The following is a 26,823-nucleotide window of genomic DNA, read 5'->3' as shown; positions in this document are numbered from 1 at the left end:
AACAGGCTGCCCAGGGAGGTGGTTGAGTCACTGTCCCTGGAGGTGTTTCAAAGAAAAGTAGATGATGTACGTGGTGACGTGGACCTAGTAGTGCTGGGTAGATGGTTGGACTCAATCTTGAAGGTCTTTTCCAAACAAAACCATTCTATGATTCTTGGGTCAATGTTGTTAGCACTGGTCTCTTCAGAAATGGAGGAAATTCCCCTTGAGGAGGGGATCCTTCAGTAAGAGCACTTAGAGCAGGGAAATCTGCTAAGTCTGTAGCTGGACTGACTGAAGGTAGAGAGGAATATGGAATGTTATGGTTAATAATTACCATAATGCAGTATATATTTAAATGTTGTAAGTCAATTAGTAGTTTGAGCCTGTCTGGGATACTGTCTGCAGTGCATTTGAGCTGGTGTGAGACTTAAACTGCTTGTTATTCCCACCTTCCTTCCCCAACACATGGAATTAAGCAAGTACTGTTGTTTTGGGGTTTTTTTAAATAAGTGCAGGCATAAATGGGAATAAACAGTTGCATTTAAGGTGCTCCCTGTATTTTTATAATAAAACAATGAGTTACAATTAGCTCGGAAAGCAGTAGTATATTGGATAATACCATGTATGAAATAAGGGAAGCTTCCAGAGTTTGTGTGCCTTTCCTTGAAGAACAGCTTTCATGGAGGTGTATCAAAGAAGATCTGTCAGAGGGGCTGTGAGATAAGCTCCTTGCTATTCCTTTCAGAAATCCCAATTTTGCCTTATTTGTTTGGACTGGGCTGATTGTTTTGTGTTTCAGGACTAGGTCGGGACTTCTATTAAAAGGATCTTTGTAGGACTGCAGCATTACCATGAGGTGTAGCAATGAGTACTTTGTGTCTGTGGCACTGAGAGGATCCAGTAGACACTTTGGCTCCTGTTCTATTAGACTATAAGAGAAGCCAGTCAAGCTGTTTTAAATTACTGCAAACATTGGTGGCCTTCTGTATGCCATTGCATCATTATAGGTTCAAAATGACTAATTTGTTCTGAAGTAATGACTTTTTTAAAAAAATAGTGTCTTTTTCAAAAAACAGGCAGTGTATTTCTTCCCATCCCCACCCCCCCATCTTGACTACATTTCTGTGAATTAGTCTTGTATCGTGGAGATACAGTGGTTCGGTCCCTTGTCACTTGAGCCCCTAAAATTAATAAATCTGTGAGTAACTGTAGGACTATTTAAAAAAAGAAACAACAGTAAATTTATCTCATTAATAATGTATTACAATCACTTACCTGTTACCATTTTAAACACAAAAAAAATCTGTTACATGAATCTTGAAGTGAATCAACAAGAATCTCCAGTCCTTTTGAAAAGCTGAGAGGGGATGCAAAAGCTGCCTTCTTAACTTACTCTTCTGTTTGCAGTATTGATGGCAGAGGTCTGGGCTAAACATTCAGCTTGCCTTGGGAACAGTTCAAAATGAAGGTTAAACAACTTTCACTCTGTGAGGTGGATGTTCCTTATTCATTCAGGATGTGTTTAACCTTTAGTTTCAAAGGGAAGGTGACCAGTTGGGTATGAAACATTAATCTTTTCCCACGGGGGGTGACTCCTCTCTAGTGCCGGCGGTTTTGCGTGTCGTTCAGTTTTACCATACGGAGTCAGCTTGATTGTGGCTCGGAAAGCATCGTGCTAACCAGTTGGTTGAGCTTCTTTGGGCTTATCAGGCAATCTGAAAAACAGTCCTCCTAGTTAAGGCTACAAATTGCAGGCACTTCCAGACTGCTGCAGTAAATCCTTGGGCTGCGTTGGAGGGTGTTCAGCAAGCGTCACCCGTAGTGTGTGCTCTTGGTGTACGCGCGGTCAAGGGAACATGCGCCGTTCCAGGTTTGGAGTGTGTGGGGACCCAAAATGATGTCATGCATTCCCTGGGGTGAGTGCCATCAGGCCCAAAATTGCAAATTTTAGATTAACATTGTGAGTGTAGTACAGCTGAAAAGCAAAGATAAAGAGTAAAATTCACTGTGTGTTTTGAGTCGCTCCCCATTGGAATGGGTGTATTTCTGTGGAACACTTGGCTTTCTTGAATGTTGTTTTTCCAGCAGGAAATCATCCTGTCAGAATCCTTTACCCTGCTTTGATAGGAATTATATTGATTATGAAATTATCTTCTTGCTGCTTTTAGTGAAAGGGTAGGTTCCTAATATGCTGTGAAATTTCAGCCTTAGTTTTGTTAAGCTGTCAAGCCGCTTTACACTTCTATACCAAAGTGTGTTGTCTTGGGGGAATTGAGGTTTCAATTTGGTGACAGGATTCAGAACTTCTGTGTTGTGAACATTCCAAACGATGTCTGTGCACTTGGAGAAAACGCAAAAATTGACCAGTGGGACTTACAAAAACATTACAGTAATGTTTCAACTTCCGTTTGCTTCAACTCCATGTCGTTGTTGAACTTTGATATCCCAGAAGTATTAGATGAAACGGTGGCTTTTCCCTGATTTATGACTTAATGATGTTTTTTTCTCTTGAAATAATTATTTGCTGCTGCTTAATTTAAGGCTGTATGTTTTCATGTTCCCTCCATGGCCAAGCATCAGTCATACAATTTAAATAATGAAGCCAGGCATTAAAGACATCTTTTTAAAAGGCAGCGTTGCAAAGGATCCAAATAAAGAGAGCAGGGCCACCGCCTTCCTGTTAATTCTGTGATGCATATATAATAGAAATATTATTGAAGCATATGATTAAAGCAAGGCATAGAATATTTAGCAATTACCTTTTAGGTTGGGTTTTTTTTGTGTGTGAATTGTCTTTTACTGAATCTGAAAACTTTTTTATTTCAATTACAGATAAATCGGGCCGTTTACACTGCACAGAAATGGAGGTAAGAGGAGTATTTTGTGTTCTCTGCTGGTGTTGATTTAGCTCAGCTCTTTTTCATTACCTTGTAGTGTAAATTTGCTACATTTATAGTGTGGAGTTGTTATTGCAAAGTTCTGCTGTGAAATGTGTATTGTATTTATGACTTTCATTAACAGCTACACAAATGTGTCTTAACATAGGATATTTGGTCTCCCATTTGGAGACTGAGGAAAGGCAGGCCATGTGGTTTTCCAAAAACAAGGTTAGACATATGTTATGCAGCCAGTGTAATATCATTTGATACTCATTTATTTAAAATACATAATTTGAGCAGAATATTTTTAGGTAATTTCTGTTGGATAAATTCTATTAATTCTTTAGAAAGGACATGTAGTTCATGGATTAATTACTTAGTGTTTATAGAATGGCTTAGTGATTTTGACAACCTGAGAACTTGGATGGAAGCAGAGAAGACAGGTGATCTCAGGGTTGCTTATCCCCCTGAAGACATCCTGATTTCAGATACTTCTGTTATTTGCTTTAAGTGTCACTTGGAAATATTTTGAGCGCCAGGAAATAATGTTGCGCATGTTGTTTGGGTAGCAACAGAAACACCAATCCAGTTAAATCTGTCTCATTTATGTCTTGACCATTATTTTACTCTGTATCTTTAATACTGAGCTGTGACTAGTGTCGTAAGAATGTTCAAGCTAATGTTTTGCAAGATTCATAGATTTAATCCAAGACTGAAAGGAAGACTGAGTAGAACATCTTGTTGAACAAGACGTGGACTCAAAGGACAATTTTTATTATCACACAGAGTAAATAATATAGTCTGCTCCTTAAATAAACTTTTCCAGCAATAAATACCATTTCTGTGCCCTTTGCAGGGCAGTCTTTTCTCACTGCCTTTGAGCTTTCTTTGAAATGTAAAGCTGAGTTTTTACTTCAAGTGTTCATCAATACCTCAGGCTGAGCCTGGAGATGGGGCAAGTGCACGCATCTTAATTGGTGGGTTGTCTGTTCTCTTATCAATAATATATATTAAGGTGACAAACTGCTGTTACTGACTGGTTTATACATATTAACTGTGCATGAGAATGGCTGGTTTAAGGGCAGAATGAAAGGCCAGCTAATTCAACTACAAATGGTAAAATGCTAATGCCATTTAGATTTTTGCTAGTACAGGAAAACAAGAAAATGTTTTTTCTGCAGGATACACCATAAGGAGTAAATCCTAACTGATATGAGGAAGCAGGCATGTGTTGTTTCTTCATGTGTTCAAGTTTAGGCAAGTGCATCTTGGGTTTGTTTCAGCGTTTGTAAAATCCCAGTTCAGAAGCCTAGTACCTTATTTACAAATTATATTTTAGCGTGTCATTTGTTTTGTGTGCTGTATTTGTTTACAATTTTGCTTTGCATATTTTTAACAGAAGGTAATGAAAGGCCTTGACACTAAAAACACAGTAATAGTAAAATCCTGATACAATCTTTTTAACAAAACAAAATATGTTATAGTATTTTTGGTTCAAAGGAAAAGAGACTTAGTTGAGAGTCAGTTGGCTATGTTATACTTCATCTTCCATGGAGAAAGAGTTTTAAAATTTTGATATTTAAAAATACTTTTTGTTGATTAGTGTGAAAGTAAAGCAGATTAGAATTTCCCATGAGACAGAGGCTTCGTTTTATATTATCTGTAATAAGCAACACTGTGACCATTAGCATATTGGCTCTTCTGTTTATCTGTGTCATTTTGAAGGAAGCTGTGAAGGAGTCAGTGCCTCTTCCCTCCTCCAGAATTCCTGTGGGGCTGCAGCTTTACTGTTGGAGTTGATGATGTTTTTTCAGAACTAGTAAATCAGCAGAGACAGCTTGTCTCACGTTTTTGATTCCTGTGGAAGAGTGTGGCCTGATTCAATGTATTATAACGTGTGAAAAACTTTTTAAAATCACAACTGATAGCAATTACAACTTTTTTGCAGGACGTGTATGCTATCCTCAATGGGTACACCACACATCACTCCTATCACTAGCTTGAAATAAATGAAGTTCAAAGTCCAGTTCCTGTAGCCTTAAGGAGAAGATGGGACTAAGAAAGAAGGTGGCTTTATTTAATCTGTATCTGCCCATGGCTGTTAGGTACATAATGGTAGCACTCCTTAGTCATCTCAGGCGAGGGGGTGAAGATGATGTAAAACATCCCAGCCTCATTGGTAAACACGTAGTAGAAAGCATTCTGTGAGTGGAAAGTGACTCACATGCAGGAGGGTTTAATGGTGGCTGTGTATTTGAAAAGACCACCTAGCCCAGGCCGGGCCTGTTGGGTGTGATTAGCGCAGTGAACCAGCGTGTGTGCTGACACAGAGAGACACCCAGCCTCTCACGCTTGTTTAAAAGGCAGAAATTAGTTAAATAGCTTGTCCCAATCCATGGTGAATAACTTGTTCAGCCCATGGCACATCACAAAAGAATCACTGGTAGGAATGTTTCAGGGAGACTTCATGTGCTCTGTATGCAAATCCTATTCGTGAACTATCAGATGTAGGTATTGGTAATTATTAGCACAGTGAAAATTGTAATACTTGTCTTTGGAGCTAAAGTTGCCCTCTTTTTCCTTTACCTTTTCACTGGGAACTTGAAATAGTGACTGCATTTCATATAATGATTTAGAGAAATAAATATTTAGGTTATAAGGACTCATGTATTTGCTTTGGTACAAATAAGAATATACTTGCAATTTTGTTGTAGCGACACAAACAAAATCAACTACCTGTCTCATGCTGATGAAAAGGAGAGTGTGTGTTTAATAGCACAAAATGTTAGAATTTCAAAAGAGGTGTCATAATTTTACATTAAACAAAATGCCACACCTGCATTAGAGTGTGTTACCTGCTCTGAATTCAAGCAGTGTAAAATGGGTGTATTTAGCATGTACTAACATCTGAGACTCTTTTTTTTTCTTGTTGAACGTAAACAAAAGTAACATTCTGAATGAGGGGTAGTTGGAGCAGTGAAGCAATCCTTGTCATGCCCAGTGATAATCACTCCGTTCTACTTCCTCAGCGTTAACCTTGCAGTGAGGGGGGAAAAAAACCTTACAGGGAGAAAAAAATGTCACTGCAAGGAGGACCAGCAGAAATGTTTTTGAGAATCATTTCTCACAGTAAAATACAGCTGAATTTGTCTTCCATCTGAGCTTTCATTGTGCATTGAAAAAAAAAATTCTGTAAGAATGCTTGATTACAAATCTGGTATTTTTATGAAAGGTTTTGATTCCTGGTGCCGTTAAGAGGAGAATTAACAGGGACTCAGGATTGCCTTCTAGAAATCTAAGTAGTATCATGCATATTTTCTTGTGAGCATTAAGTCATGCTTAAGTATTATGTGCCACTTCTGATGAGTGAAGTGTTCATCCCTTGCTGATGGAATTATCTCCAAGAGAAGCTGCACATCTGCCCCTTGAGGGACCTGTTATTTTAGACACCTGAAAGCTCTTTTTGCTTTCATTGATGTGGTGGTTCTGTGACAGTAAGCCTGACCTCCTGATTCTCCTGAATTACTTAATGGTCACAGAAACACTTGGTTAAATAGTAAACACACACACAAAAAAGGTAGAGTTTATGTTTTAATTGGTTTTTGTTTTGTAATGAGATGCTTTTTCAAGAGGAGCTTTGTGTTTTGTAATTTGTTTAAGCATAGACAGCACATCAGGAGGAGGTTGATCTTAGAGGAAAATGGACTTCTGTTGTTTACTTGCTCTAAGGTTGGCACATCGCCCTTTTCATTCAGCAGTTTCATCAGGAATACGCAGTGAATATTGGTCTGGAGAACTAATAATGTATTTGACTAAGCTGATTTAGTGATAGTCAAATCCTGCCATCTGTCCAGAGTCTCTAAGAGAAATCAACTGTTCCTTCTAAAGGCTTTGTAATTTTGCAGTGTAGTATGATGTACCTTTAATAATCTACACACCCTCAAGTCACACAGGCTGTATGACAAAGTCTTCATTCCAGTGATACCACTGATAAACCTTTTGAACAGCTGGGGAAGAGTCCAGGGCCAGACTTCAGACTTGGTCTTCTGACAATTTCAGATAAAGTCTGGTGGATAACTAGGTCTTGCAGTAATTTTCATCCCTCCAGGGAATGTTTTGCCTGTGAAAAAGCATAATATCAGAGCATGGAACATTCAGTTAGGTTGTGTTGGTGGCGTTTTTTAATATTTGTTTATTTATGTTTTAAATCTCTGTGGAAACTTAAGAATTGCCTGGGTTTTTTTTCAAGAGATAAGATATGAAAGTTTGCAAATATGGTTTATATGACCCTTAAAGGGATCTCAGACTGTGAGGAGAATGAGGTAATTTGTACAGGTCTCCAGTTTTTGCAGAAGGCTTTCTATATAAATTGTATTTTTTGTGCTTGGTAAGATGCCTAGCATACCAATGACAGGCTATCATATCTATCGTAGCTGTCATGTATGGATTGATATGATAGCTATTGCATCTGTTAGCTTTAAGATGCTGGTTTTTTAGCTGACCAGTGCTGGTGGAGATGTTTGCACCTCTGTTCACATCAACAGAGTAATCTAAACTCTCATTCAAACCTCAGGGAAAAGTTTAAATTTAGATGTTGGTATGTGTGTCTGCAATTTAATGGCCCTTTGTATTGTCCTGCTTTGTTGTGTATGATAAAATACAAGTTTAGAGTATCAGTAGGAAATGAGAATGCTATGTTTTATACTTCCCCACCCCAGCTTGTTATTGGAAGTAAATTTTAAGCTACAAAAGTTATAAATACGTTTCTGTTCTGCTAGTCCCTCAAAGGCCTCTGTGATCATATGACATCACTGTTCTATGAAGTCTGCTAGTTACGATTTTTCTGTTAGAGATGCTGTGTTTTCCTAGTTTTTTGCTGACTACCACATAGTTAATAGTAAAAATATAATCCAAGGAGAGGATATGCCTTCTGGGGATGGGTAGAAACCCAGGTAACAGTTCTTGGACTGATTGCATGGAGGGAGCTGTCTGTTATTTCTTGGTGGATTTTGCGTAGGGCAATTCTGAAACTGAGGTAAGGTGGATTTCAGGAAGTTCAGTTGCAGTGGTACCTTTGACCTGACAGTGTTGCCTTTTTGACCTATGGAGGACAAAACCCTGCTTTCCATTCTTGAATGTCTCTATTCACCCAGAAGCCCAACATCCACAATGTAAAAAGTATGCAGAAGTGGTTTCCAGGTGATGACAATAAAGTACAGAAGATGTAGGTTAAATAACAGATGAAAAGCATACAAAGAAGCTGAATCTCTTGAACATTTCCTGTTGTTTGCAGCCATTTTTTCCCTGCACTGCTTCAATCCATACATCCACAAGTGTAGAATATCTACACTTGCAGTGATGGAGTTGGAGTACTGGGTAGGTTCAGAGGGAGGTTTGATTTTTAGGAAGCAAAGGGAAATCAGATTTCAGCATACCATTTTTTAAAAGAGAACGGGGATTACTTTGAGCTTGTTAAGTGTCCAAATATAATACTATATTCATTTTGTACTGCTTTTGTGTTCTTCCAGATGTTCTACTTTTGATACCATAGTTATCTCACTTCAGGACATGAGCAACTTCCTCTGACTGAAGTGGGCATCAGTGGTATTCTGTGAAGAACAAACATGGATTTTGGGTTTTTATTTTTATTTTTTTTTTAATGTTATGGTCCTATTACATTATTAAATTGCCTTAAGAGAGGTAATTGCTGAAATAGGCCTTTGTGTGTATTACAAATTGATCTCTTAATTTTTCTTACTTCTGGGTGTCTGGGTTTAGTAGCGCTCTCTGACTCCAGCATAAAGGTCTCTGAATATCTAAAGCAGCACTATTTCAACTATAACATGCATTACTGAAATGAGTTAATTTTGGCATTGCTAAGATAACTTAATTGCTTGTTTACCAGTTTTGAATTTGGTCAGTGGCCAAAAAAAACAGGGACTTAAGGGAGCTAAATACTTAATTTCACTTCAGCAGTTTGGTTACCAGGTACCACTTTCCCAACTTAAAATTTAAAAGCAAATACGATAAGCTTAAGAAAATGAGGCAGTGATTGAAAGATGAAAATAATAATATCAATAAGTTTGTTTTCAAAATCTGAGGAGATTTAAAGTGAAATATTTATGAAGGAGGTGAATCCAGAGTATTGCCATCTACTTTGTTTACTGACAACTGTACCCTTCAGTCATAGCTTTTATTAACACTGAGTCATTCGAATGTACCTGCTTAGAAATACTGATCCAGTTCATCTAAACCATCCTTACATGAAGTAGATCACATTTTAACATACAGATTCTTGTTAGTCCCTTGACATGTGCAGAACCCCTAGCAGTTTGTCCTTGGGAAAATAACATTATGAAAGCCATTTGTTTTTTAATGCAGCTTTAGCATTAAATGCAATTGAATATGTGGAATGAAGTAGACAGTGTGGTTAATCTTTGTTTAGCCTTTAATTTCTCTTGCTGCTTCCTGCAGTCTTGTCTCTGCTGGGAGCAAGAAGAGCTGCTGTCCTCTGATGGGGAACACGCGGAAGTTTCAGGTATTGCAAGAGAAGGGAGGAGAAATGTAGTGTCCCCTCATGGGATTTCCAAAGAGAACTCAGCGAAAATACTAAGAGTAAAGCTTAATTGGCATTTTAGTCAGATAACGTGTTTTCAGTAGGTTAATCACAGGGCACGTCGTGGTGGCCAGTTCAGAAATTCCCAGTAGCGCTGTCTTTGAGCGGTCAAAAGTAACCAGGCTTTTTCTAGCATACAGTGAGCTAGAAAACACTGTCAAAAAGACTATGGGTTTTTTTAGGTTAGTTTCTAGGTTTTGGTCAGTACATGCTCAAATACATATTTTTTTTTCTTGGCAGTTCTGTGACTGATTGTTTTTCTTCACATGAGCGCTAATACGTAGCTTTTTATCTAAATCACTTGACCTGAGAAGCTGAGACATAAAACAAAGCAAGGTTTGCAGTCAAGTCGTGAGAGTGTGCAGCCCTGCGTGCTTTCTTTGGCAGAGAGGGTACTGAATCGCTCTTGGGGCTCACTGAGGCAAAAAAAGGAGGTTTTGTTAGGTTTGTATTTTCTTTTGTTTGACTTGACACAGTGCAACTCATTGGAGCTTTTGTTCCAAAGTGAACATTTTAGCAACTGGTAAGTTTCTGTGCTCCCCATGACCTACCAGTGTGAACATTTCCATCTTAAGCTGTTTAAATTTGTTTGCCACTTACATATTTATGATGTCAATCATGGGAATACAAAGCAAGCTCCATGATCTCTCCTTTATGGTGTGAAGGAAAGACCTTAAATGATGTTCAGCACTGAATTCTTTGGTTATCATTTAGCGTTGCTGTGTGCTGTAGCATGTGAGGTAAAATACTTTTACATACCAAAAGGAAATGCAGAGGGTAAATTAAACATAGAGGTAAAACAAAGGAGTGTCTGAATTCTAAATGTGTATTTCATGATGTCCCTTTCTTTTAATAACTAGGAGGAATTTTGAAGCACCTGTAATGCATTTAATACTTCACCCTCTGCAAGAAGCAAAGGTTAAATAATTAACTAGGACAAGGCAAGTTGTTCACACTTAGTAGATTAACTGCTCCTTCATTGGAGGAGGTAGGCATATTCTGCTGAACTGAGAGGTTTTCTCCTCCATGGATTCATGCCTAAAACACCCTTGTCTGGGTCTCCTGTCACCATTTCTCACCTGTATTGTACATTTACCTCCAGCCTCCCTCTCTCTTAAAATCGTTTATAGTTCATTCATTAACTTCCTTTATTTCTCTTTCTCCCTGGGCAAAGAGTTAATCATCTGCTTTTGTGGGGGTGTGTTAACTGCCTCTGCCTGATATTTGATGACTCTCAGCGTTGCAGAGATGACTCGGTGCTCCAGATGTGTTCTTTGACAGCTCCCCTGCACTTCTGCTTGTCCTAGTGGATATTGTACTACTACCCGAATTCATTATTTCTCTGCTATGTATTTTTCATTGTGCCTTTATCTGTCTCTGTTATCTGGACTTGTGATATTAACGTTATCTTTGACTCACACTCTTTCCTTTCCTCCAGATGCTTGCCAAATCCTTAATTGCCGTCTGCTGAAAGCACCCCTCTCTTCTCTGTTGCCAAGATGATAATTCAGGCTTTGTGGTTTTTTGTTGGGTTGTCTTGGCTAAAGCAAACTGCCTGCCACCTACTCATTTCTTGGCAATGCTGTAAAATATTTTCTCCAATGTTTTTCTGAAAGACTTTTCTCTGGCTGCATATGGTTTTGAGGCTGCAATACGTTGCTTTTCTCTTCACCTCTGGCCTGCACGTTCAGACTACCTCCTTTTAACTATTGTGGGTCTGGAGCAGATACTGAAAAGTAAACAAGTTGCTCCATCTGGTCTGTTCATTTTGGAAGATGTTCCATTTCTTGTGCTATCTGTTGTTTGCCTTGGAGCAAAGCTCTTAACAATGTCTCAGAGAACATAGAAATACATAATTTAGAGTAATGCACCTACCTTTTTCTCATCTAACCCCTTCACCGTTTGGGGACCGTGAATCAATACTTTCCTTTGGAATATACTTTGTTGCTCATCAGATTACATTATTTTTTCTGAGCATGTTGCTTGTGCTTGAATATTTGAGTGTTTCACTTTTATTCAATGAGTGAAAGCTCCATGCAATTCCTAGGCCTTCCACAAATATACACTTGAAATTGCATGAAAACAGTGGAGTAATTTGTGGTCTCTGGTCCTTGGCTACCTTCTTGCCTTGTAATTTTCCAAAGGCCTGCTCTTGTTTATATCTCTTCATATTCTTTGCTGTGGGAATTTGCTGTAAACCTACAACTGGTAAGGCATGCAGAAAATAGTTCTTTATCCCTTCATTCTTTCTTTTATCTGCCTGTACACTAACAAAAATAATGTTCTTAATGAACTTTCTTGGCCAGGATGTTCTTGTAACATCCACCCAGCTTTTGCTGTCCAACTTAATGTACTTGAGGACTTCTGCTATGATTTTATGTAATAAACAAACTTTTAATTGTAATGCATTTTTCTTACAAATTTTACCTTTTGTCAGCTCTTAGCTTTTTATTTAGATCTGGTAGACCGAGCCAGTGCTGAACCTGGCTTGCTTTGTGCAGTCTGCTGCTTTTATCACAGTCTGAAGGAAACTTGAACAGTAACACTGCGTGCTCATGGAGAGTCAGCTGCACATTTATGCCTGTAACATGTAAAGCACTGGCACTAGGAAAATGTTTTGGAATACTGTTTGTTTTTCATGTTTCAGACACAATGCTGGATGTCAAGTAGAAAGTTAATTGGAAAAAAAATAGGTAAGGATTGTTAAATGAGAGAAAGGGAGAAAAACAAGCCTTCGTGATGGAGTTTTACCACTTATTTAGAGGGATTACAGCAAACTTATGTTTCAATTTGAAGTATTTCATTCTCTTACACAAGGAAAATATTTGTTCAAAAAGTTGAGATGTTTTTAATGTCTGGACTCCCAACTTTCTGAAGTGTTGTCTGCTAGCAACTCTCAGATCCTCCAGCTTATTTCTGTGTCTTCTAATGTTAGCTGAATGTAGAAATACAGTAGCTGACCTTACAGCTTAAAACTTAGGCCAGCACTAAATGAGGGGTGTGATGTCCCTGAGGCTCTGAGTGTTGCCTCAGTGACTTAATTATATGGACACTCAAGTAGGCAAGATGAATGTTTGGTGGGAGAAAAGAAATGCTGTTCTCATTTTAGAGAAAGAAAAATGAAGTTTGAAGACATCAGGCAAATTGCCCTGTGTGATACTTGGGCTGCATGGTGGAGCCAGCATAGAATGTAGATTATTTAGGCCTTAATCATAAAACTGAAAATCTTCCTTCAGATTTTAAATACTACCTAAAATAACAAACCTGTTACTTTGCTGCCAAGAAAATACTCATTCCCCTGAGAGATATTTCATCAAGATACTGGGAATTTACTTTCAGGCTAGGCTATCCCTTTTTTTCTTGTGTGGATTTCTGAAATGCTTCAAAATTCAATAGCAGTTGTAATCCATTCTCTTTCAAAATAAACCTCTTTATCTTTCAGGGTTATACATGTAGATGTTGCTGTGCTAGTACAAAAGCAAACTTCACTTTCTATTGTTCACTTGCCTGGCAGTACATAGACCGGGCTTTGTTCCTACACAGAAGTCAAACCTACCCCTGAATTTCCTGTAAATATTTCAGACACAGAAAGCATTTCAAAACTGATGTAGAATATTTGAAAAAAAAAAAAAGAGCAATGAACACTTTCATAGAAGGAAAGAAAAGCAAACTTGGGGGGTTAGGAGTTGGAGTCATGCTTAGGTATGAGAAAAGGGAAACGGTTACAGTAATAAGGGAAAGAAGCATCAAAACCTGATACAGAATGAGGAATACTAACAGGATTTAGAAAGGCAGTGAAGCAAATGAGGTATATTGTCATTTAAAAAGTGGATGGAGTAATGTTTAGCCTCACAGTGTGATAATACTCAAGTAATTAGTAGGACAGAGAACTGGAAGCAAAGAAAGTATCTTAGAAGTGAGTAATCTAGCGGTCCTAAAAATAGGTCCTAAAAATATTTCTTTTCACCAAATCTGTTTCAGAGGAGTGGTATCACTTCTCAGCAGATGTTTTGTGAGCCAGGATACAGTCATTAAACCCAGCCTGAACCTCACTGTGGATTTACAGCGCAGCACGGTCTGGCGTTTCGTATGTTGTCATGTTCAAACACAAAGTGTCAAATTAATGAGATTCCGAGTGCTTCCCTGTCAGTGGCTCATCCTTTTGTTTTTGAAAAAGACAGCTTGTGTACATGTGAAGATCTTGGTTCTTCAGTCCTGTGTCTGTGTGAATATCTAGCTAGATGGGTATCTCCAGCCAGCAGCCACTGCAGCAGATCAGTGTACACACTGCCTTGTGCTTCCTGTCTTGGCACAGAAACTTTGAACATTACGGATTAACGGATGTTTGTATTTTTGTTGTGCATAACTAGAAGATACTCTTCACCAAAGGTGGCTGAATTTGAAATACTGGGGTTTTCGTTTCATGTGGCCCACTACAGGTTATATAAAGCGACTGTAAAAACCTGTTTTCAAAAAGCTTTCTGAATAGAAGATGGGAAAATGTTGATTGCTGTGCTTTTTCCCTGTCTAGTGGCTACAGCAACAAAGGATGTCAGCTGCTTCAGGCATTATGGTAGTTACAACCTCAGTGGCTTTGATGCAGTGAAACTGAGAATTGTTAGACTTAGAAATAAAACCCCTTCTAACATCAGTTGTACAGAAACAACAAAACAAATTATTGTTTTCCTCAGAAATGAAGTTTTTATAGTCCTAGCCCCATATCCAAGGCAGCTACGTGTGTAGTTACATTTATGCTGATATATACATTGGCAGGAGAAATGCTGCCTTGTCTCTCAGTGATAGTTCATTCCAGTCCTGGGCTGTTGTATACAGCACCAATACCCAGCAGCCTGACATTCTCACAGTGCTCACCCAGGCTGCTCTGTTGTGGCTCCCTGTGATGTGAAGATTTAGTTAAGGGCCTGTCCATCCCTCTGAATCACCCAGCACAACAGGAACTGTGTATTATGGATGTGTTCTTTTCTGAATCTGCTTTTTTTTATGACTCATTCTCTTGGAATGATCTTGACTCATTTCTACTTCTCTTTTACATCCCTTTCTCCCTTAAAATAATTATTTTCTAATTATATTACCTGCCACCTCTTAGTGCTCAGTAAATCAGGATCCCAGTCTGACTTTTTTTCTGCTTTCTTTTAAATTGCTAGTAGTCAGCAGTCTACCTCATGAGAAGAGCCTCCTTAAAACATACTTAACATACTTCTTGTCATCCACCCACACTGAGTATCTCTGCTGCCCTGGAGAGATACTGTAGCAAAGCATATTGTTGCCAGTGGTTTTAAGTCCCATTTACAGAAGGGGCAAAGCCACCATCTGCAGAATCCCTCCTTGTAAGGGTGGTAAGTGGCTTTTTAGACCATGTTATTCCAGGTGTTCCACTGGTGTTCCAGGCTAATTCTACTGTTGTCCTAGGCTTGACCCAATTCTACCATGGTGCTAGGGACTGCGAATAGCAGAGGTCTTCAGCATCCTAGTGCACAACTTCATCTGCAGATCTCATGAGGGGATCCTGAGCAAACAAAACAGATATGAATGGATACAGCAAGCTGCTGTCTTCAGCCAGAAGTTCATCTGAATTCTGACTGCCCTGAGCCTAACAAATGCTGCCGCTGTCTGGTAACACCTACAGCTAATGAGAGTTAGGGTCCTGAATGGGCAGTTGACTCTTACAGATGTCGTGTTTCTTCCAGTACCTTCTGTCTATTTTATGTTCTTGGCATCTGACCCCGATGACTTCTGCTGCATGGCACTGTGTCCTCTTAACACTGAAGTGGAGAAATAACTTGTGCTGCTGAAGTCCATTTTAGAGATATGATTACTACACAAAGTCTCTTGATTCCCTCAGCTTCTTCCATTACAGTGACTGACTTAAGGTTGTTAAGAAAAACAAGCATCTTTTTCCAGTCTGCAGAGAACACTGTTGGGTCATAAGATGCTAAAGAACCTGATTCCTGTATCATGAGACACCGAATGACACAATACCCTATTGAATTTGTACCTTTGGCAGCGTATTTACTGCTGTGTCTTTCTACAAAGTTGGTCTTCCTCTTAACTGCACCTTTATTTATGAGGAGACATAGAACATGTTATGCCAACTGTTTCTATGCAGACAATTTGCTTGCGTTTTCCTTCTGAGTGCACAAAGTTTACAAACTTTATTACTGAATGTAAAAAAATTGTCATAACATTCACAGTTCTAAGCCCTTCCTGTTATCTCTCAGGTTTTTTTCTCCACTATGGAGTAGCTATGGAGGTTGGCCATCCCTATTCAGATCCTTTTGACATGGCTAATGTGTTGTGTCAAGATTGATTTGTGTTAGTTCTGATCATGCTGGCTTTGTTGATTTCCATTTATTTCATTATTAACTGCATTGCAGTTAAGGTTGGGAAGGTTTCCAGGACTGACATGTTCAGCATGGACCCTGGGAGCTCAATAACTTCATTAAGCTGCATGGTATTGCTAAAAACTTTGGCAACAGTGCTGTTTGCTAAGGACCCTGCTGGACTCTGGATCCTGGTGTGTATGAAGGCCTCTCTGGTCTGCTCTTTAATGACTAAATTTGTAGGACAGGGCTTGAAATTGGCCAAAGTTGCAATGTTACTGTATTGTTAGAAGGCACCTTTGAAGGGACCTATGGTCATTTGGGGTGGATCAGATGACCAACACGGCGAAGACAGTGCTAACTTCACATTAAGCAAAGTTGATGAGGACCTTTTCCAGTCCAGTTTTGACTGTATCCTAGGCCAGAGATCCCACAGCCTTTCTGGGAAATCTACTCCCCTGTTTCACCACTCATGTTGTGAAGAGCACCTATGCAGGCAGCCACCCAAACACAGAAAAAGAAATTCCTAGCATTAGCTGTAGTTACTTGAAAATGTAATCCACAGGTAAGGGTGCATTCTTTCTGCCTTCTCTTTAATCTTCTAGCATTTGGTTTGAATTGCAGGTTGGGAAATACTGAGGGCATGGAGGTTAGTGCTCAAACCCGAGCATTGATGTGGCAGCACAACATGAAAGACAAAGGCATGAGCTCCTTCTCAGAGTACAGTTAAAGACTGAAACGGATTTCCCAAACTCTAGCACCCTTTTGTACTGAAACCATGGGTTTCAGCTGGAGGAGCTCAGGACCTCGAGGAGCTCAGGCCACTGGTAATAAACCTTTTGTTCTTAGTTTCTGTACATAGCCTTGTATTTGTATGTTTGGAAAATTGCTGGCATGGTTTTCATTCCAGCAATTTCATGTCAGTCTTCAATGAGTGATCTTAAACTTTGCAAATAATTCCAAAAATGCGTGTTCTTTGTTTTGGTGCTTTTTATACAAAGCACGTGTTTTATCACACATAGCAAACATAAACATGTACATGTGTTTGTGTGTATTTTTGTGGTGGTGAAACAGCAGACAAGAAGGCAGCACAGGGGATAGATATGTTGGCGTTGGTGTTTCCTGTTAATGGCAGAACTATATTGCTTGGTTTGCACACATGTCAAACAGCACCAGGAGTTAACGTGTGTTGCACAAGGGAAAAAAATTAAGTGATTGCTTTTTGCTAAGCTACGGTAAGTAGATGTATAAATGTCTGTGGGGGAAAAAACAGCGTCCCTTTAAGTGAAATAATAATCTCAAGAGTCATAGAGCCTTGTGACTGATCACAAGTTTTAGAAGAGACTTCAAATCACTGAACCTAATGTAACATAAAGTTTGTCATTACTTAAGCCTTATAAATTGTAGTCTTTAAAATACCCAACATGTGTTATCATAATGTAGCCAGTTGAAAATTTAATTGAATAATCTTTAAAAGGCTGTTAGGCAACCATTGTCATTACACAGTTGGATGTATTTAATTTTCTGGTTTAGATTGTATCACTGTTTACTTGCTATAAAGCTGCTGATAAAATGTTTTCCAGACATTGGAGACTGGACAGTTGCTACATAAATTATGTGCTCTTTCTGTATCCTGGAGCTTTCTCACCATTTTGGATGCTTTTTTTTTTCCACACCCCCCACACCCCCTCATGTGGATGTCTCAAATTTAGATGAATGTTTGCCAATGATTATTTGTATGTGCTTTACATACCTGATATTATTTTATATTTCTTACAGAAGGACAGCTGCTCACAACAAGGAACATGTTATAAAACATTTGCTCTTATATATGCTTATATAGATAATTCAGTTTTAAAGTGAGAAGGCTTCAAGATAGGCAAAATTTTTTCTGTATTTCCCAGATATTAGTAATGTTTTCTTACTCATTTTGGTAACGTAGCCTAAGCACATTCTGTTTGGAGCACTTCGGTGATGTGTTTGTTCATGTTGCTGAACTGAAATAATTTATTTTAAAAAGACCAAATTCATGTGTATAAACCAATCCTTTTTCTTGCTCCTCAAATGCTGTGAGTCAGGGTCATTTAGCTGCGTATTTATTTCTCTGCATTATCCTCTCCAAGTATTGGATGGAAGGACAGCGTGGTTATTTTCCAGGTTCAGAGAATCAGGGGAGGGGGGAGAGTGAGTCTAATGTGTGTGAGTCCTGAAATATTTTAACAGCTTGGAACACCCATGCTGACCTCACACAGGGAGATGAGGTGTCAGAGGCGGTGCAGGAAGGTGGCAGGGAGGGGGCAGAAGCGTTGCCCTGGCCGCACAGAGTGCTGGCTGACTCACCAGAGTGTCACTGGGCGCACTGGGTAGTCAGATGGCAAGGAGGGACCAGCCCTCGTGTTGGCTGAACAGTTCAGTTCCTGTCAAGAGAACCAGAGGCCCGTATGAGGGACAAAGTATGAACGGGATGAGGATGCTGCTGCTACAGCAGCCAGGTGTGCTCAGGGGAGGCTCCTGCTACCTAAAATGAGTGTGCTGGTGCAGGAGTGTCAGTAACCTGAATACCTAAGACTGATTTGTGGATGTGAAAGTTGCATGGGGGTTTGTTTTCGGTAATTCCTGCAGTAGTTGTTGGTATCCTTTCTTTTGAAGGAAGGTTTTGTTTATGTGATCCTGTTGATGGATCTAATTGGCGTTAGTTTCTTAAACAATATTGGCTTAAAAAAAGCTATTGTTCCCTCACACAGGACCATCAGTCACTTTATTAGAAGTTTTTTCCAGGACATTCCCAACTATAATAGACTTCATTTAATTAAAAAAGGAACAACAGGGGTCTGTTAGTGGGTCTCATGATCAGTTATGAAACAAGTGTAGCAAGCAAACTGCCAAATCATTTTCATTCAGGAGGATGAAGTTTTTTTACTCTTCCTGAAGTACATGACTAATATTTTCTCTCAGTCGGGAAAACCAAATACAGAGTTCAGTGCAGTGCTCTCACAAGCTAACTTTTATGTGTTTTAGTATCTTACATTATTTCTGAACACTGGATTGTTCTTGAACTTGACTTTAGGCATGTGATTTTTCAGTAACACTTCCTTTTCTGAGAGTTGCCACATACTGTTTCATAGAATAATACACACTTTTCCCCTAGAGTTTTGGTGTTTCCTGGTCCTGACGCACAGCACCCTGTGCCAGGGTCCTGCACACACACCTCTGCTAGGAGCGGGCTGTCTGTGCCCACGGCCAGCTCTGCTGTGGTGTGGCTGTAGCCTCGGAGGAGGCAGCTGTGCAAACAGCTGTGTCAGAGCTGTGAAGAGCCATCAGAAGCTTCATTACAGGTGTTTCTCCTTTTTCTTCTCAGCAGCAGCATTTAAGCTGAGCCTTTGTATTTTGTATCTTGAGTTACGCTGTGGCTCTTCCTGTGCTTCCATGTCCCTTACTGGACGTGACCTGCTGGCTTGGCTTCCTGGCCAAGCCTCAGACCTGCCTCATCACTGTGAGATGACTTTGGTGATCTTGGACTGGGGATGACCCTGGTTTCTGTCACCAGACCTGATCAGCCTTTCCTGTTTGGGTACTGGGGACTGCATCCCTGGTCAGTGAAAGCACTGCTCCTGCCTCTGTGTGGTCACCCTCAGCTTCAACTGCCCTTCCCTTGCAGAGCTGGGTGCCCTTGTTACTTCCTCACGTGGTTTTCTTTGCTCATTCAGAAACAGGGAGGCAGGTTTCCTTTCTCTGATTACGGTTTAAAAAAACAGTACAGAAAACACACATGTGGATGCTGAACCCTGTAGGTGGGGATAGACACACTTCTCTCTCCCTACAGCAGCAACAGCAACATGTACACATGATTACAGGGCTGCAGAACACATTACAAAGCATTTTAAGGTAAAGTTATGAGTGATCTGGAAAAGCTATAGCTTTAATCACTCATCTGTCTTGAGAGTATCATTGTGGAATATCAACGTAAATACCAAGGAGTTGTCCTGTGTTTGTCCTAGTGCATTGCCATGCCCTAACTGCTGACAGGAGTCAGCATGCACCAGTGTCTGGGAAATGAATTTCAGGTTTGTTGCAGTATTTTACATCTGCATCCTCTCTGCAGCCAGTGGAGATGGCATGATGACAAGGGCAGTGTCTGTAGAAAAGCCACCAACCAGCCAGTGGGGTGACTGTGGCCTACACATTATTCCATCTTCCCACCCTTGATGTCTGTTTTATGTGGCCATTGTGAACAAGTCACAATATAATTGTAGATTATATGTAGTGCCTGTTCACTTGAAGGTCAGGGACTTGTTTGTGATTGAAAGAAATTCCTGTGTGGAAAACATCTCAATTGTTTCACAGCAAATTATATTTGGACATAAATATTCTCACTGAACTTTTGAGGAAAATTAATTACGCTGTCTACTTTATGAGTCAGAAAAGAGCAGGCTGAAACTCTCAGGCCTACTAAAATAATATAATAAATACTAAATCTCATCAAATATTTTAAGTGCCCCCCCTTACTTTTGTTAGCAGTGCAAACATCATGATGTAGTATAGCAAAAACAGTTTTAAAGCAAACTAATACATTTTGTGTCCCCTTTCTCTCTGAAGAGAAGATAGTGCATGGAGAGAGAAAACATCACTTACTGAAAACAGGAACAGTAAAACCTCTCCTTTCTCAGGATATGTAACAAAGTCAGTACGATGTCCTCTCTTCACTTGCAGCATCTAAACTGGGAGCTGTTTTCAAGGAGCATCAATTTTCTAACTGCTGGTTTTGGCTGGGGTAGAGTTAATTTCCTTCACAGCAGCTAGTACAGGGCCACACTTTGGATTTGTGCTGGAAACAGCATTGGTAACACAAGGATGTTTTAGTTACTGCTGAGCAGGGCTTACACAGAGCCAAGGCCTTCGTTGCTTCTCACCCCACCCCACTCTGAGTAGGATGGAGATGCACAAGGAGTTAGGATGGGACACAGCCAGAACAGCTGACCCCAACTAACCCAAGGGATATCCCATACCATATGATGTCATGCTCAGGATATAAAGCTGGGGAAGGAGAAGGCGGGGGAAACTTTTGGAGTGATTATGTTTGTTTTTCCAAGTACCTGTTACAGGTAATGGAGCCCTGCTTTCATGGGCATGGCTGAACACCTGCCTGCCCATGGGAAACAGGGAATGAATTCCTTGGTTTGCTGTGCTTACGTGCACAGCTTTTGCTTTCATAGAATCCTAGAATGGTCCGGGTTAGAAGGGACCACAAGGATCATAGAGTTCCAACCCCCTGCCACAGGCAGGGACACCAACCTCCAGGCCTGGATCTACACAAGGTTGCCCAGGGCCCCATCCAACCTGGCCTTGAACACCTCCAGGGATGGGGACTCCACCACCTCTCTGGGCAATCTACCACCTCTCTCCCTGTTAAACTTGTCTGTATATCAACCCCTGACTTCTCTCACTTTTATGCTTCCAGTTGTCTCCCACATCCTGCCAGTGGGGAGTGAGCGAGTGGGGCTGTATGGGGCAAAACCCCAACAGTAACTTCCACTGTGTTAATGTGTTACTCGGAACTAGCCCCATTTTCATACCACCATTAATTTTGGGCTCTGCGGAACCCCCCAAAAAATTGTCTTTTGTCCATTTTCACTGCTCTCCAAGGAGGAATGATGACATACTTCACGTATCTGTGGAGCTCTTAAGTTTGAAGTATTTATCAGAGAGCTTTGCTTATGCTAGTATTGCAAACTGTCAAAGGAAAAGAGAATGTAAAAAATATTTTCTAAATTACTGAGACTATTTCAGAAAAGCTCAGTAGAGATGATGGCAGTTGGTAACTGAGCAATGTGGCTGCACTATGAATAAAATGATTACTATATGTTTAATGAAGAAGCTGTTATTTAGCCAGGTGGTTATATCTAACAAATCCTACCAGGTAAGCATCCCATCATGATCTGATGCCACCTTTTTCACATCTGTCCTGCCATCCTGGCTCCTCTAATCAGGCACTGCCATTGTAAAAATACAGAAATTTCATTAAAAACAGGAACAGAAAATACCCATATATCACATGATTTTTTTTATTGTTATCATTTTACTTATAATTACACTGTGTACAGATTGATTCCACATTGGCTGAGGCTGTGAATCAGGGAGAGTGGTTGGAGTATGAATTGAGACAGATATTTTTTGGTAGCTGTGTTGCAAGAGGACACTGTTCAGTGGGACTGAGTCATTTCCTAGCTGACATAGAGTGGGTAGAATTTCCCCAACCAATGAGTTGTAGTTGAGATTCTTCCATCTCGAGCTGACTGATGTATTTGAACTGCCTTCAGGGCTTAACAGAGCAGAGATTGCGATGTCTTTCTGGGAAGGAAATACTTAGAAAGTTATAAATGCAATTTTTTTAAAATAAAAAGTCTCTGTATCTGTGATGTTGCTATCTAATACATAAGGACCGCCTTGGTTGGATAAATGCTTATTATCTTAGTCAAAACATAACTAACTTGTGGCTCGATGATTGTTTTACACTCAAGAATTTCAGCGCTTGTGCAGGAGCTTGGGCCCTGAGTCTGTCTTGCTGAGAGATTATGACAGACACAGTTTCCAAACAGAAAACTACAAATTTAGTACAGGGAATGCCTGGTTCTTCGTTTCAGGCTCCCTGAGCTGTCTGACTGGAGGTAACCATGGTGGCCCACAGCTCCACTGTAAGCTAGTTTGCTTGCAGCTCTCAGCTAGCACGACAGGGAGTTTTCTGTCGTGAGCTGTAGATTTTGCTGGAAGCTTTGGTGGTGTACATGGTGTGGGCATACAGTTTGTACACTCAAAATGCAAAATAGATGCTGTACTTGCTGCTGAGCGGTGCTCTTTAGTAGCAAAAATGGATGTAGAGTCCTACATACTACTTTTCTCTGATGTAGGATATAATTGACAAGTAACTCTTACTATGGTTATGGAAGAGAATATTCAAGGGCACAAAAGTACCAGAGAGGCAGGGAACTACTGAGTTTTATTTTTCTAGCAAAATGTCTTTTTCTTTTTTTTTTCATTTCTTTTGATTACTTTCCATGACATTGGCTGTTGCAACAGTTCAATATGAGCCAGAAAAAATGTGATGAGTTGACTCACAATTTTATTTTTAAATAGTCTTATTCTACTGTTACATAATGTTGGGGGGGGGTTTACCCTATGGACATTAGTTAGGAAGCAATACCTTTAGACAAGCTTCACAGAATTATATAAATGTACTTTCCAAAGGAAGATTAGACAGAAGTCACTTTGCAAGAGAAGCACTGGTATGTGCCAACCTAACAGACGTGCCCAAAACTAATGCCATATTTTACAGTAAGTCAAAAATTGTCACACCATGGATGACTGGCTGAAGCTGCTGCTTTTTCTTCTGTTAATGTGAAAGTGGGAAATCTCAGAAGACTGCAGGTCTTACATGAACTTCTGCAACATACTTCTAAGAGAATAGAACATAGCTGTGCTATAAATACATTGCATCTCTCTTTTAGGAGGAACGGTGAAAATATTTTTTAGGATCTTGCTGTCTCATCAGAACAATAGAAACATTCTGTTACTTAGGTCTCATGACGTCTTGCATGCTCAGTGTGGTAGTCTTTGGTGATTACTGCTGCCTGAAGCTGTATTAAGCACAGAATCATAAACATGTAAATAGAAGGGACTTTTAGAAATCTTGTGTAACTCTTCCTTCTGTGTGGAAGCAGAAAAAGAATCTTGTTATGTCATCTCCTTACACTCACTAGATGTTTTTTTTTCTTAAAATTCGCTTGTTCACTCCTGGGTTTTAGCTTGTTTATTCCTGTGCTGCTCTTTTTTCTTGTTTACCCTACCAAGAAAGATGACTGCTCATAGTTAAATTTCTTTTAAAAAGCAGCTGTGGAGGCATGTGAATCCTTATCGAGGTGGTGGCTGTCATGCCTTTGGGTTAATGTAGCGCAATAGATTTACCACATCTGATGCAAATTTTTTATTCTCTTGATAATGTTTTGTAAAGAGCTGTCTGGTCTGAGTCAGGAAATGACAGAGGGAAAAAGTAGCTAAGAATAAATTCAGGAGAGGTTTTATGTTAAAAACTGGTTCTTGAATGCTTAATGATTTTTGAAGAATTGTGCATTTTTTTCTTCATATTTTTTCTTTATATTCTGCTTTTATTTTGCATGCTACATTAAATGGCTTGAACTTAGTGCTTGTGAATTTACTGCAAGTGATTGGAAGATCAGATTGGATTGGATTTTGTAATGTAGTATGTTTTGGCATTGGTCAGGTATTGGGGGAGTACTATAAACACTGGTAACAAGTGTCCTTTTTGGCTAGGATTTGACTAGTGTTTAAAAGTATTTTAATGTTTGTAGGGGCAAGGATGTTGATAGTGGGATAGTATGACTTTGGGTTTTTTCCTTCTTTTTGGTTTTCCTCCCTGGCACTTATAATATTGGTGTAAAATGGGTATCCTAAACCCCCCCTAGAAGATCAGCAGCTGTTAAGTAGTGTTGTGGAAGTGATAAATCTGAAGTAAAGGAACACAGTCATATAAAATCCAAGCGTTGAAATTGGGTCAGGCATTAGAAAACCTTTTTTACCCTCAGAACTTCATGAGTTGGAATTCTTTCATTTCCTCCTTAAAGCCACAAGCCTTTTAGAATTCCTGGGGTTTGAGTTTTATTTTTTATTTACCTGAACCTTAAAGGCTAAAAAAAACCCCACCTTAAAATGAGCAAGGAAAATTCCTTAAACTGTGTTGCACAACTCAGGAATTGGGACTGTAAGGAACAGGCTAAAATTGCATGAGTCTTTCGATGAAATCATAAGAACTGGTAACTAATATTTCAAGTGCAGTTGGAAAGATGTCTTGAGACAGAACAGGTTTTGCTGCAAATATGGTGACAAGATGGTTTTTCATAACTGCTGTGCTACAGACTTCATCAGTTGTATGAAACCAAGACCTGCATATTTCAAGTGTCTGTCTTTACATTTTTATTAAAAAGTTTTCAAGACAAGTTTTACTGGACTCCCATGGAATGCCTAGAACATAAAATTGTATTACTACATATATCTGATAGAAATAAAATGTGCTATACCATTTTACTGGAAGTAAACATAATATTTGCATAATATTTTGGAAAAAAAAAAGGGGAGATGTAGCCTTTTTATGTTATAAAAGGTGGCATTAAGATCAGCAAAATAACAAGTGTCCTTGAATATGAATAAAGAGTTGCCTGAAGTTATATCTTTGTAATGAAGCCTCCATTCCTGGGCAAGAGGGGGGCCAAAATCAAGGTATTTTTTCTGACCTAATTCTGGATATGACCCATAAATTGAATCTTCATCTGGCAGAGATAGAATACATTGGTAGAATATCTGCTTTTAACAAATAATATTTTTGTGATGCCGGTACAAGCTGGCTATCTGGTGGAAACATCTCGTGCAATCAGTAATTACTGAGAAGAGAGAGTGACCTGGTTTTATAGTATAACTACATAATCTTTCAGAGAGTCAGCTCTGTCAAACAGCAGCACTTCTGTGAGTCAGTTAAAGTATTCTATTGTTCAGATAGGGAAAACCTGCTCAAACTAGTCAATACTTACCTTTTTTATGAAGTAGCTTCCATAACACAGGAATTCTCCTTAATATGCCAGAATCTTCCTAGATGTATTCCCCAGTCTATTCCTACTTGCTGGCCTTCAGATATGATATGGTGCCATCCCATCTTCAGTTGAAGGTGACTTTTTTCAAGCTGGTCTTCTCCCAGGGCTTGGGAGCAAGGTGGATGCATTTGTGGTTGGTAGTGTACAGCGGGCAGCTAAATCAGATGGCGCAGAAGTAGTTACTGCATCATGAGTGGGTTCTGGCTCTTAGAGGTTATTAGTGACTTTTAGTTCCTTGGTATGTTAGGTTGCTTTCCCGGATTGTAATTTAGCACAATGTTTGGAAGTTTGGAAGTTCTTCAGTACACTGCTATCACCTGGGCACATAAAATAGTAGTAGAAAAATATACAGGGATTCAAGGAAGGTAATTGTTTATATTTGTTACTCAGCAAAAAGGAGACTTTTTATGGATAATGATACGCCCTCTATTTGATGTAAACTGTACCTTTAAGACTGTATAAATTATCAAGTTATAAATTATCTACATAAATTAGGAATTGTCATGAGCAAATTTTTAATCAGTTTGCCAGGAAAATTATTTATTCTCTGTTAGCCAGCCAAAACACCGATCCTGTAAACAGTTTTATTCCAAGATATCCATATGGAAATATGTAATGACTTCTATATTTCCATTTAAATAACACGTAACAATAGCACTCATTCCATGAAGAGATAATAATATTTTATGCATGGGTGTGAACTCTTGCCCATGGCAAGATGCCATCTTAAAAAAAAGTTAATACCTAATAAATACTGACTGTCTGTAAGACTTGGGTTTTAAGGGATGGCATTTTTTATCATATGTAGAAGATGATTGATCACTGTATTCTATAAAAAGAAAATTCCACATTTCTGCATTTGCTGCTGCTCACAATATGATGACTTCAGGTCAAACACTCTTTCTGCAACATTAAATTTTAGAGATAAATGCTTGCCAAAAAATTTCCAAGCAGAGGTATTAGGTTCCAAGGGGCCTCTTGTCAACCCTCAGTTCAGACTAGGTTGCTGGAGACGTTTTTCTAATTGGGTTTTGAAAACCAAGGATGGTGGTTCAACAGCGTATCTGGACAGCCTCTTTCAGTGCTCAGTGTTCCTTCAGGTTTGGCGAGTTTTTTTTTTTCCTTACATGAAGTCTGAACCTCTCCTGTTTCAGTTTATGATTATTGTCTCTTGTTCTCACACTGTGCAGTGCAGTGAAGAGCCTGACTGTCTTCTCACTGACCACCTTGTGGGTATGGGCAGGCTGTGCTTACCTCCCTCAGCTTTTTCAAGCCTTGAAGATGGGGCTCATCTGCTTCTCCTCTAATGACAACTGCTCTGGCACCCAACCATCTGTAATAAAGGAAAT

General features: G+C 39.4%; 1 protein-coding gene across 1 annotated transcript in view; it reads left to right on the top strand.

The window, feature by feature from the left end:
- Positions 1 to 26,823, top strand: part of SPIRE1 (spire type actin nucleation factor 1) — a gene marked incomplete at its 5' end in the record, with an annotated part of 127,940 nt that overhangs the window by 10,113 nt on the left and 91,004 nt on the right. Inside the window, one exon of the mRNA XM_084260577.1 lies at positions 2,815 to 2,849. Within this exon, the coding sequence (XP_084116703.1) occupies positions 2,815 to 2,849 (35 nt within the window). The remainder of the gene's footprint in view (positions 1 to 2,814; positions 2,850 to 26,823) is intronic.

The sequence above is a fragment of the Gallinula chloropus genome (assembly GCF_964237585.1).
Source record: "Gallinula chloropus genome assembly, chromosome: 2".
Classification (NCBI taxonomy): domain Eukaryota; kingdom Metazoa; phylum Chordata; class Aves; order Gruiformes; family Rallidae; genus Gallinula; species Gallinula chloropus.
This window is presented reverse-complemented; position numbering and strand designations above follow the sequence as displayed.